The sequence below is a fragment of the Plasmodium falciparum genome (assembly GCF_000002765.6).
Source record: "Plasmodium falciparum 3D7 genome assembly, chromosome: 12".
NCBI classification, from domain to species: Eukaryota; Apicomplexa; class Aconoidasida; order Haemosporida; family Plasmodiidae; genus Plasmodium; species Plasmodium falciparum.
This window is the reverse complement of record NC_037284.1, coordinates 1402632-1413751: the sequence shown is the minus strand read 5'-3', so window position 1 is coordinate 1413751 and position 11120 is coordinate 1402632. Positions and strand designations below refer to the sequence as shown.

Sequence of the window (11120 nt, the reverse complement as noted above, 5' to 3'; positions counted from 1 at the left end):
TATTTTAAATTATCTACACAAAAATAAAAAAAATAAAAAAAAATAAAAAAAAATAAAAAAAAATAAAATGTAATATAAAATATATATATATAATATATATATATATATATATATATATATATATATATATTATAACAATTTTTTATTTTCAAAACCATATGCGCCTTTTTCATATATATATTAATATGCTTATAAGAAAAAAAAAAAAATACATACATATATCATATATATATATTTAATTTTATATAATAATTTATGTATTCATATTGTAGTGAAAGATAAGAAATGTGTTTATATTTTCTATTATTTTTATAAATAAGGTATACCATTATTCCCCCGGTGTTTAATATATATATATATATATATATATATAGATATTTTTATATTGTTTTGTTTTGTTTTGTTTTTTTTGCACATTCTATTTATTTGTGCTTTTTTTTTTTTTTTTTTTTTTTTACCCTTTTATATTCATCATATTTCATTTGAAATAAAATACGTATTTATATGAACACATTTTCATTTTTATATATAATTATTCTTAATTGTGTTATATATATATATATATATATATATATATATTTATATTTATATTTATATTTCTTTACATTGTAGAGAGAGCTATTTATGTGGGGAATATAAGATTTAAAATGCTTTCCCTTTATAAACGCATACATACTCTTAGCATTATTCTTAAAAATATATGTAAAAGCGAAAATCACCTTTTGCACTCCTCTTATATGACTATTAATAGAATAGAAAAAAGAGCATATACAAATAATGTAAAAAGAAGAACAGACGATTATATTTTGAATATACTAGAAAACAATGGTGTTGTTTTAAACAAGATAGGTAATTTTATTGTTGTTAAAGAAGATATGAATTTATTATATGAGAGAATTATATTTAATCCTGTCAATTATGAAAGAGTTATTGAGTTTATACAAATGTTAGACAAGAATAATTTACGTCAGGATTTTGATATATATTATTATGAAGATTCTTTAAGGAATATAAAATTAAATAGAGATCAAAATAAAAAAGAGATTTTTATAAATATAAAGGAAATATTAGAGAAGGGGAAAAAAATAAAAAATGATGAAAAAAAAAATTATCTGGAAAAACAAAATATTCAATCATTATATTATTATAATATACAAAGATATCAACATAATAAAGACCCATCATCTTTTTTAATAGATAGAAGAAGATTAACTAAAGAAGAATATATATATCAATTTATATCAAGCATATTACCATATATATGTTTTTCTTTCATGTTATTTTTCCCACATATATTAATATGTTTATATATACCATATATTAAAAAGAAAAATGAAAAACAAAAAGAATTATGTAAAATTTTACAACTAAAACAAAATATACATTCTTTTAAAGATATAAAACCAGAAAACATATTACAAATTATTGATAATAATGTAAAAACTGTAGTGTTCTTTTATAATCATAATATATTCCTAAATATGTATATAAAATCATTAATGATAGATTTATCTAAAATTTTCAAATATAATTCTATACCCGTAAATATTGTGGGCATTGATGTGTCAAAATATAATATACAATCTAATGTTTTAAAAGATTTTAATCATAATTTATTTCCTCTCCTTTATTTTATTTTGCCTTATCATTATGAAAATGATAGTGCTGTTTTAAAAATTGAAGAACCATTAACAACGGAAAATATTCTTTTGCAGCTCAGGGATTTTGTGCATATTCCCAAAGGTACATTCGATCAAATAAAGGTTAGACAAACAAATAAATGAAAAAATAAAAAAACATATAAACAAATTAACAAATTAATAAATTAACAAATTAATTTTATTTGCATGTGTTTTATTTTGTCGCCTGACTTGTTCAGGAAAGTTTTTTTTTTTTTTTTTTTTTTTTTTTTATTTTATTTTATTTTTTTATTTTATTTTTTTATTTTATTTTTTTATTTTATTTTATTTTATTTTTATTTTTATTTTTTTTCAGGACTTAAATACAATTAGTAGTAAGCTGAAAAAATGTATATTTGAACATGATATTATGAACAAGAATAAAGGAGATATTCTTTACGATTATGGTTGTGAAGTTGCATATTTATCTTGTTTAAAGAATAATAACAAATTATCTTTTTATTAAAGTTATGAAAAGAAAATATAAATTTATTAAAAGTTTCTTATCAAAAATATACAAGGATATTAAAATAAATAGATATATATATATATATATGTATGTATTTACATTTTTGTTATAAATTTTTTTTTTTTTATCCCATTTTTATGTTTCAAATTTAAACTTGATATATGTTTGTTTGTACCCATGAATTTGTATAATATTAAATTTAAATAACTTAATATATTTATTTGTTAGGCCATAAATAATTATAAAAATTAAGTTATACATATATTTTAAAATATTCTTTATGATATTCAAAATAATGTTTTCTTTTTAAAAAAAAAAAAAAAAAAAAAAAAAACAAATTAAATTAAATTAAATTAAATAAAGTGAAATGAAATGAAATATATATAATATATATAATATATAATATATTTATATATTATATAATAAAAATTAATAATACTTTTATATATTATAGAAATGTAAAAAAATATATAGTATTTAACACATAAAAAAAAAAAAAAAAAATTCATAATTTAAAATAATAAAAATATGGGGAATAAAAATAAAATAGTTTAGAAAAAGAGTTGTCTATAATTAAAATACTAAACAACCTTGAGATATCTCATAAGTCTATAAAAAGAAAAACATATATATTATATATATTAAAGTTGAATGTTATGTAATATAACACATAAATATTATGCATACACATATATATATATATATATGTGTTTTATTTTTATACCATTTTTAATCGAATGTCCTTTATATCTCTTTGATTAAAATCAAATTCCCGGTTAAAACTTAAACACTTTGCAAACATACACGTAAACACACCACAATCATATCCATTCTCCTGATGCGGAATTCCTTTCTATAAAATATACACACATATATACATATACACATATATACATATACACATATATACATATATATATACATATACATATATATAATAATATTTATATACATCATACAATTAAACGTTCGTTCATTATTTCATTTATTCAGTCTTTTTATATATTAAGATACCTCAGAAACGCCCTCTTTACTATAAGTCCATAAGGATATGTCCAAATCCTTTTGTTTTTTATCCTTCATTTCATCAACTATATATCTTCTCATATATTCAAAAAACTTTTTATTTGATCCATTCAAAGAATCATATAAACATATTTTTTTGTCTTTCATATGGATAGAACCAAGAGTCCAATGGTTTCCACCCACGTGTAAGGGTATAAGAATTAAATCGAAAGAAAATATATCAACTTGTTTTCTTTTGGTCCATCTTGAGACTTTGCTATAATTATATGATCCATTAAAATTTAAAGATTGAAAAAAAAAAGTACTAAAAGTAAAAATTTTCGGTATAAATGTAAGAGAATTATTTTTTGTATGTTGTTCATTATATTCTTGTAACATACTTAGATAGAAATTAATGACTTCGTCATTTAACCATCTGGTATCTATAAGACATTTAATTTGTGAATATAATAAGGGTACATTAAATTTTTCAATTAAAACTCGATTTTCAATTTTTTCATTTAATATAATTATAGCTTTTTCATAGTATTCTTTTTTACTACATTTAAAAAATATATTTTTATCAATTTTTTTTTTTTTGGTTTCATCATCATATGCATCTTTTTCTATATCCTCTGGATATTTCTCTTTTAATTTTATTAGTTTATCTTTCTTTTTTTTATCAATTCGTAATTTTTCTAAAGCTTCAATTAAGGAGTCTTCATCATATTTTAAGATAACATATTTATTTTTATCTTCTGATGAAGTATCCTCAATAAATTTCATGCTATTTTTATAGTCATCATCTATATTATTGTATACTTCATCAGCATCATTATCTTTAAAATTATTTTTATTATTTAAAAAATGATCCTTACTTTCATTACACATTTTGTCATTTTTTTCATCTAAATGTAATTTAGAAACAGGAGAATTTTTATCTAGATCATAATTTAGTGTTTCATCAATAAATGAATCAATTATATTAATTAAGTTTTTATATTCATATCTTAATTTTTTTAATATATCATTATCTTTAATAGCTTCTTCATTAAAAACTTCTTCTTTGTTTAAATTTGTTGAATAGTTATTACTATTAATATTATGAAGATCATTAGTATCATGGTCTGTTATAGGAGTGGTGATATTTAATAAATCATTTTGATCACATTTATTAGAAGACATATCATATTCCACATATGAATCTTTTTCATTTTGTATATCACTATTTTTATTTGTTATATGATTATCTATATTATTAATTTTTTCGTTCGTGTCCTTAATTACATTTGTTACAGCATTAGATGTATTTTCTTTGAAATGTTGTGTATCATTTGTGTGCTTATTTATTTCTTCAAAAATATGTTCATAATATAATTTTTCTGTAGAATTATGATTCTGTGTATGTGTTTTGAACATTATTTCGTCTTCTTTATTATGATCATTCTGGATAGTATTTATATTTCTAACACTACTTTTTGAAGGTTTCATATTATCCATATCTTGTTTTCCATCATAATTCTCATTTGATAATATAACATGGTTCTTAGTTTTTTCTTTTTTTACTTCTAAATTTATTTTATATTTCTTATCCCGTTCTTCATCTGAAGAGTGTAAGAAGAAATCATTTTTATTATCATTTATATTATATAAATTGTTAGATGAGTGTCTACCTTTTTTATTAAACAAGGAATGTCTACCATTATTATTATTATTATTATTATTATTATTATTATTGTTTTTATTATCATTATTGTTTTTATTATTATCACCATCAAATATATTTTTATTATCATGGTATTCCTTTTGCCTTACACCTCTCTGAAGATTCGAATGACTTTTCTTATGATTAAAAATGGTGTCCTCAAGAAGTCCATTCTTTTGTTTAGATTTATCGTGTTCAATAATATTATCTTGATGAATATTTTTATTTATAAGTTGACTTTTTTTTTTTTTCTTAATATCCATATATATATATTCATCAGTGTGGTGTGCTATATCATTATATAATGTATTTTTAATTTTGTCATCTTTCCTTACAATATTCATACGACTTAAATTATTTTCGTAGTTTATATTATTATCATTAAAATCTTCATTATCAGATTTAAATAAAAATTTAAAATCATTCTCTGAAAAATCATAATACGTATTATTACCTTTTTTTTTTTTATATTTGTCTATTTCTTTTTTTTTTTCTTCATCTTGATATCCATCTTGATATTCATCTTGATATTCATCGTGATATTCATCTTGATATTCATCTTGATCTCGATATTCATCATGTTGATATATTTTTTTATAATTTTGTTCATGTCTTTTATCATATGCTGATATATTATCTTTAAATTTTTCCTTTACATAATCATATTTATATTCATTAAAATGTGAATCTCTATTATTTTTATTTTTTTTTAAATTTTTATCAATCAACCTTGAATTATTAGATATGTGCTTTTTTTTTAAAGAAGATATGTCATTCATATTATTATGTTTGTCATTCGTAAAAATATTATTTTTAACAGCTGAGGTAACAGAGGAATAAATATTTTTCATGTAGTTCCAAATAAATCCTCCTGAATTAGATTCCTCATGATTATTTTTATGAATATTTTTATTATGATTTTTTTTATGATTAGATATATGTTTATTCATTTTATCTTTATATATTTTATTATTAATATTATTCATTCCCATCACACTATTATCACGTTTACTTTCATATATATTAGAATTTTTTTTTTTTTTTAATACATACTCCTCATCATTTATCGATACTTCACTTTTTCGATCCCTTGATTTCCTAATATGTATATATTCATCTTCATATAAAAAATTTTTATCAACCTTTTTCTTTTTTTCTTTATTACTTATATATTTATCATAATCTTCCTCTCCTTTCTTTTTTAATTTATAAAAGTTCATTTTCTTTTCTTCTACTTTTCAACTTTATATTATTACTATCCATATAAAATAAAAAATTATAATATAAAAAATATTAAATATATCGAAAGGAGCAGGACCAAAATTGTAGGCTAGGAGAAAATATAAATGGACGAAGCTAAAGAAATACAATCAATAAATAATGGTTGTATATAAATACATACATACATATATATATATATATATATATATATTTAATTACATGAACACACATTATATATTTTTAATCATTTTGTCACATTATATTTTTCAGGTGATGAAAAAATAAAAAAAGAAAAATTGAAAGTTCACATAGGTAAATATTCAATACTAAAGGACCTTTTTAACTTTTCATAGCTTCATCTTGTATATATATATATATATATATATAAATATATATAAATATATTTAATTATTTATATACATATATATATATATATATATATATATATATATATATATATATATATATATATATATATATATATATACATTTACATAATATATAAATAATATTATATATAAGTATTTAAATACAATCTTCAAAAAATATGAAACACGCACAAATATAATTTTAATCACAAAAATTTTACAAAAAAAAAAGAAAAAAAAAAAAAAAAAAAGGTTACATAAATAAATGATTATTTAAAATATATCATCTTCTTTTATTTCACATATATATATATATATATATATATATATATTTATATTATGTGAGAACGTAAAGCCTTTTTTTATTTTACCAAAAAAAAAAGTATATAAATATATATTTTTTATTTCATGTAGAAAATGATAGTAAGTATTTGAACATAATTCATGCGTTTTAAAAATATATGAAATATATAATATATATATAAACATATAATTATTGTAATTTGTTAAATATAGTATATATTACATATATTATATATATATATTTTTTTTATTATAATATTAATATATCAAAAATTAAAGGAATATATTTTTTATGAAATAATTAATATATGATGAGTAAAATATATATATATTTGAAATATATATATATATATATATATATATATAATATTATTATATATATATAATACTAGAAGAAAATATTGTATAGTATACTATATTTTTATGATGTATTATATATAATATCAATGATACGCATATGATATTCTTATAGTATATAATATATATATATATATATATATATATATATATATATATATATATATATATTATATATATATAATATTTTTTATATATGATTACTATATAATATATATTAAATTTTTTTTTCTTTTTTTTTAATTTTAAAAAAAAATAAAATACATATATTTATAAATAATATATATATGTATATATTAAAGGGGTATTTACGATTTATGAAAATATAACATTTTTTTTTTTTTTTTTTTTTTTTTTTTTTATCTTTGCCTTTAATGAAGTAAATTATGTCTTAAATAACCAAAAGTTAAAATACACATATGTGATAGGTATATTATATATATATTATATATACATATTGTATATTTTCGATTTGTGGTGCTTTTAATATGTACATAATATCATAATATTAAATACATAATGGGAATAATTAAATAAATAAATATATATATATATATATATATATATATATATATATATATATATTATACATATTATATTTATGTATAGGTTTGCCCAACAAAAAAAGGATGATATAATTTTTTTTCTGTTTCTTTCTTTTTTATCTTAATATATAATGTCCAGGAAGTTAAACATTTTAAAGGCAAAATTACCCAAAGCACCAACGGGTAGAAGGCCCATTGGATATAGGGGTAAAAAAAAAAAAAAAAATATATATATATATATATATTTACTTATTTTTTTATTTTATTTTTGCGTGTTAGGCAATCACCAACATGGAAAGTCCTTGTATGACCCAGTGTACCCAACAACAAAGGTATATACATATTATATATATATATATATATATATATATATATATTTTTTTTTTTTTTTTTATTTTATTATTTATTGTTTATTTATTTTAATAGATTCCTACGAGTTTAATCCCAAGGTACCCAATTGATTGGAGAAATGGTGGAAGGTTTTTATTATGTGTGGGAATGAGAAGAATAGAAAATAGAATAATTAAAAAAATGAAAGATAGTTTAAACTTTAATATGAGTGAATGCAAAATATGTAATGATAATTGTGTAAAAATTTATAATCGATGTTTATGTGCGTGGTATTGTAAATATAAATATCGACATGTTTATAAATGTGATGGTTTATTAATTGATTATAAAGGTACAATCAAAACGGACAAACCAATTTTCACATTAAAAAAAGAAGTAGGAATACAAAATAAAAAATCTATGATTGAATATATTTATAATGAAGACAAACATATTTTTGAACTGAATGAGAAGGAAGATATTTACAAAAAATTTTATAAAAAAATACAAACATGTGCTTCCTCCGAAGAGAAGCGTATTCCAGAAGAATTTAGTGATTCAGAAAATACTGACAGTGACGAGGATTAAAGGTTAAATGAAAGTGTTCTCAATATATAAATATAACTAAATATATATATATATATATATATATATATATATATATATATTACATATATGTATTTATTTATTTTTTATTTTATTTTTTTTTTTTTTTTTTTTGTCATGTTAACGTTTTTATTTTTCCATATCCCCAATTGGGGAGGTATTAAGAGGGAGCAATTTTTACACAAATAACCCCCACAAAATTAAAAAAATAAATATAAAAAATTATAATTATTATATATATATATATATATTTGCTTGTTTGTGTAATTCCTTTAAACTTTATAATAACTCATTAATTTTGTAATTAATCAAAGATATATCGTAAGGATTATAATAACAACACCCACCAAAACCATTTACATGCACATTTATCCACTTTTCAATATAGTTGTATACATGATTTGTCTTATTTGCTGAATTATGAAAATGCACATCTCCGTTTTGATCATCAAATGAGACCACTTCTAAAGATTTATTAGGTGAACAAAAAAAATTAAAGTCATTTATATATCTATTTTTTTTTAGGTCCTTCATTACATCTTTTACAATGTTATTCATTTGAATATTTTGACTGTGATACAAATTAGTATTAATATTATTATACGGACATATATATTTTTGAAAGGGATAAAATAAATCATATACATATTCTATATTTACACAATTTAATCCTATAGCTTTAATATATTTATTGTAAGAATCTAGATATAATAAAATACTTACAATATCAAAAAAAGAATACTTTGAACATCCTACATATTTACAACTGTTACAAAAAAAATTTATAATAACCTTATTATTAAATGTGGATCCATAATATTTTATACAATTATAAAATGTTAATACTTCTCTTATATTTGAAAAAGTTGTTAAAGAAAACAAATGTAATTTGTCACTGTTTTTACAAAAGGTATTTAATTTGAATAGGCAGTTTGATATAATCTCTTGATCACTTACATCTATATAATATTCTATTCCATAATTAAATAATTTTTTATTAAAAAATATGTTATCATTGTTATTATTATTGTGTGTATTTATTATATTTGTCTCATCCTTATTAGTACAATTTACATTTTGAATTTTTTTTTTCATCTTGGGTACAATTTCTATAGGATTATATTTCTCTCGACCATAAGAATTAACACTTGATATATTCATTTGTATATCATAATATAAAGAATATTTATAATATGCTTTATAATTAATAGATTTTTTTATATTCCTATCAATATTATTTTTATTCTTAATAATATTTTTATCAAGTTGATAATATTCGCTCATATTTTTTTTTTTTTTTCCTTGGGATTTTTCATCTACAAAATTACATAAATTATCATTTATATATTTGTTTTTTTTTTCTTCCTTTTTTTCTTTATTTTTCTTCATTTTTTTTTTTTTTTCCCCATTTTTGTCCTCTTTATTTTTTTGCATTACACCTGAATATTCACTGAAATCTGCAAAAGTACTACTATAAGGACCATTAGAAAAAGAAATATAATTATTCCTATTTTTATTAAATTTTCTATATTTATTATGTCCTATGTTTTGTTCAATTTTTATATCTTTCAAATAATTGTCTATATTAAATGAAACATCTTTTTCATGTAAAATGTCAAATTTTTTTCTTATCTTATGATAAGAAGACAAATAATCATAAACAGATATATTTTTATTTCTAGGATTAAGCAATACATTTATATCATCTTTACTTTTTCTTTTTATTTCTTCATATTTTAAAAGACTATTATATGCTATATTAATATATTTATTTAAAATTTCTTCTCCGTTATCAATACCTAACTTTTTGAAACTATATAAATTAACTTGAAACGTATTAGTACCTATAATATTACAACCACCTAATAAATAACTTAAATGAATATTTTCTAATATAGATATCATATTATCATTATTTTCATTTTCTTCATTCATTTCGTACGATAAAAAATCGAAATTTTCGTACCCAAGACGCCCTAATTCGCTAATCTTACCTCCATCCAAAGTGTACAAATCTTTTCTCATCTTGACTCTTTTCCAAAAAGGTAAATAAATAATTTAATAAGTACTACAATATATATATATATATTATATATATGTGTAATTTATATGTGAGCACAAATACAGGTGCATATAAAATATATGACGTCAGAAAAAAAAAAAATATATATATTTAAAAACATATATATCGTAGCACTTTTATAATATTCTAACCAAAAACAAAGTAAAAAAAATATCTGTACATATTAATATAAATGTTTTTTTTTTTTTTTTTATTCTTTGTATAACATCATATTTGTAGTGTAAAACTATGAACGTTAAAAATATACATACACATATATATATATATATATATATATATAATATATATGCCATTCGTGTATACCTTTTAAAATCCCATCTTTTTATATATATATACTTTTAGGAAATACTATAAATCTTGTAATTGGGGTTATAATGAAAAGATGAAATAAAACCAAATTGTATATAATGAAATATTATATATATATATATATATATATATATATATAT

General features: G+C 18.7%; 4 protein-coding genes across 4 annotated transcripts; 2 read left to right on the top strand and 2 right to left on the bottom strand.

Annotated features, from left to right (window-relative positions):
- Positions 1-647: 647 nt before the first annotated feature.
- Positions 648-2145, top strand: PF3D7_1234000 (conserved Plasmodium protein, unknown function; the record flags this gene model as incomplete). The annotated part of the gene is made up of 2 exons (XM_001350698.1): positions 648-1763; positions 1996-2145. 2 exons carry the CDS (start codon positions 648-650, stop codon positions 2143-2145), a joined length of 1266 nt encoding a protein of 421 aa, XP_001350734.1.
- Positions 2146-2721: 576 nt separating this feature from the next.
- On the bottom strand, positions 2722-6078 carry PF3D7_1233900 (SUMO-specific protease 1; the record flags this gene model as incomplete). Its single annotated transcript, XM_001350697.2, has 3 exons — positions 2722-2757; positions 2873-3001; positions 3163-6078. The coding sequence occupies 3 exons, from the start codon at positions 6076-6078 to the stop codon at positions 2722-2724; spliced, it is 3081 nt and encodes a 1026-aa protein (XP_001350733.2).
- A 1705-nt stretch (positions 6079-7783) lies between these two features.
- Positions 7784-8570, top strand: PF3D7_1233800 (conserved protein, unknown function; the record flags this gene model as incomplete). The annotated part of the gene is made up of 3 exons (XM_001350696.2): positions 7784-7859; positions 7932-7984; positions 8079-8570. 3 exons carry the CDS (start codon positions 7784-7786, stop codon positions 8568-8570), a joined length of 621 nt encoding a protein of 206 aa, XP_001350732.2.
- A 297-nt stretch (positions 8571-8867) lies between these two features.
- On the bottom strand, positions 8868-10613 carry PF3D7_1233700 (homocysteine S-methyltransferase, putative; the record flags this gene model as incomplete). The annotated part of the gene is made up of 1 exon (XM_001350695.1): positions 8868-10613. The coding sequence occupies one exon, from the start codon at positions 10611-10613 to the stop codon at positions 8868-8870; it is 1746 nt and encodes a 581-aa protein (XP_001350731.1).
- Positions 10614-11120: the final 507 nt, after the last annotated feature.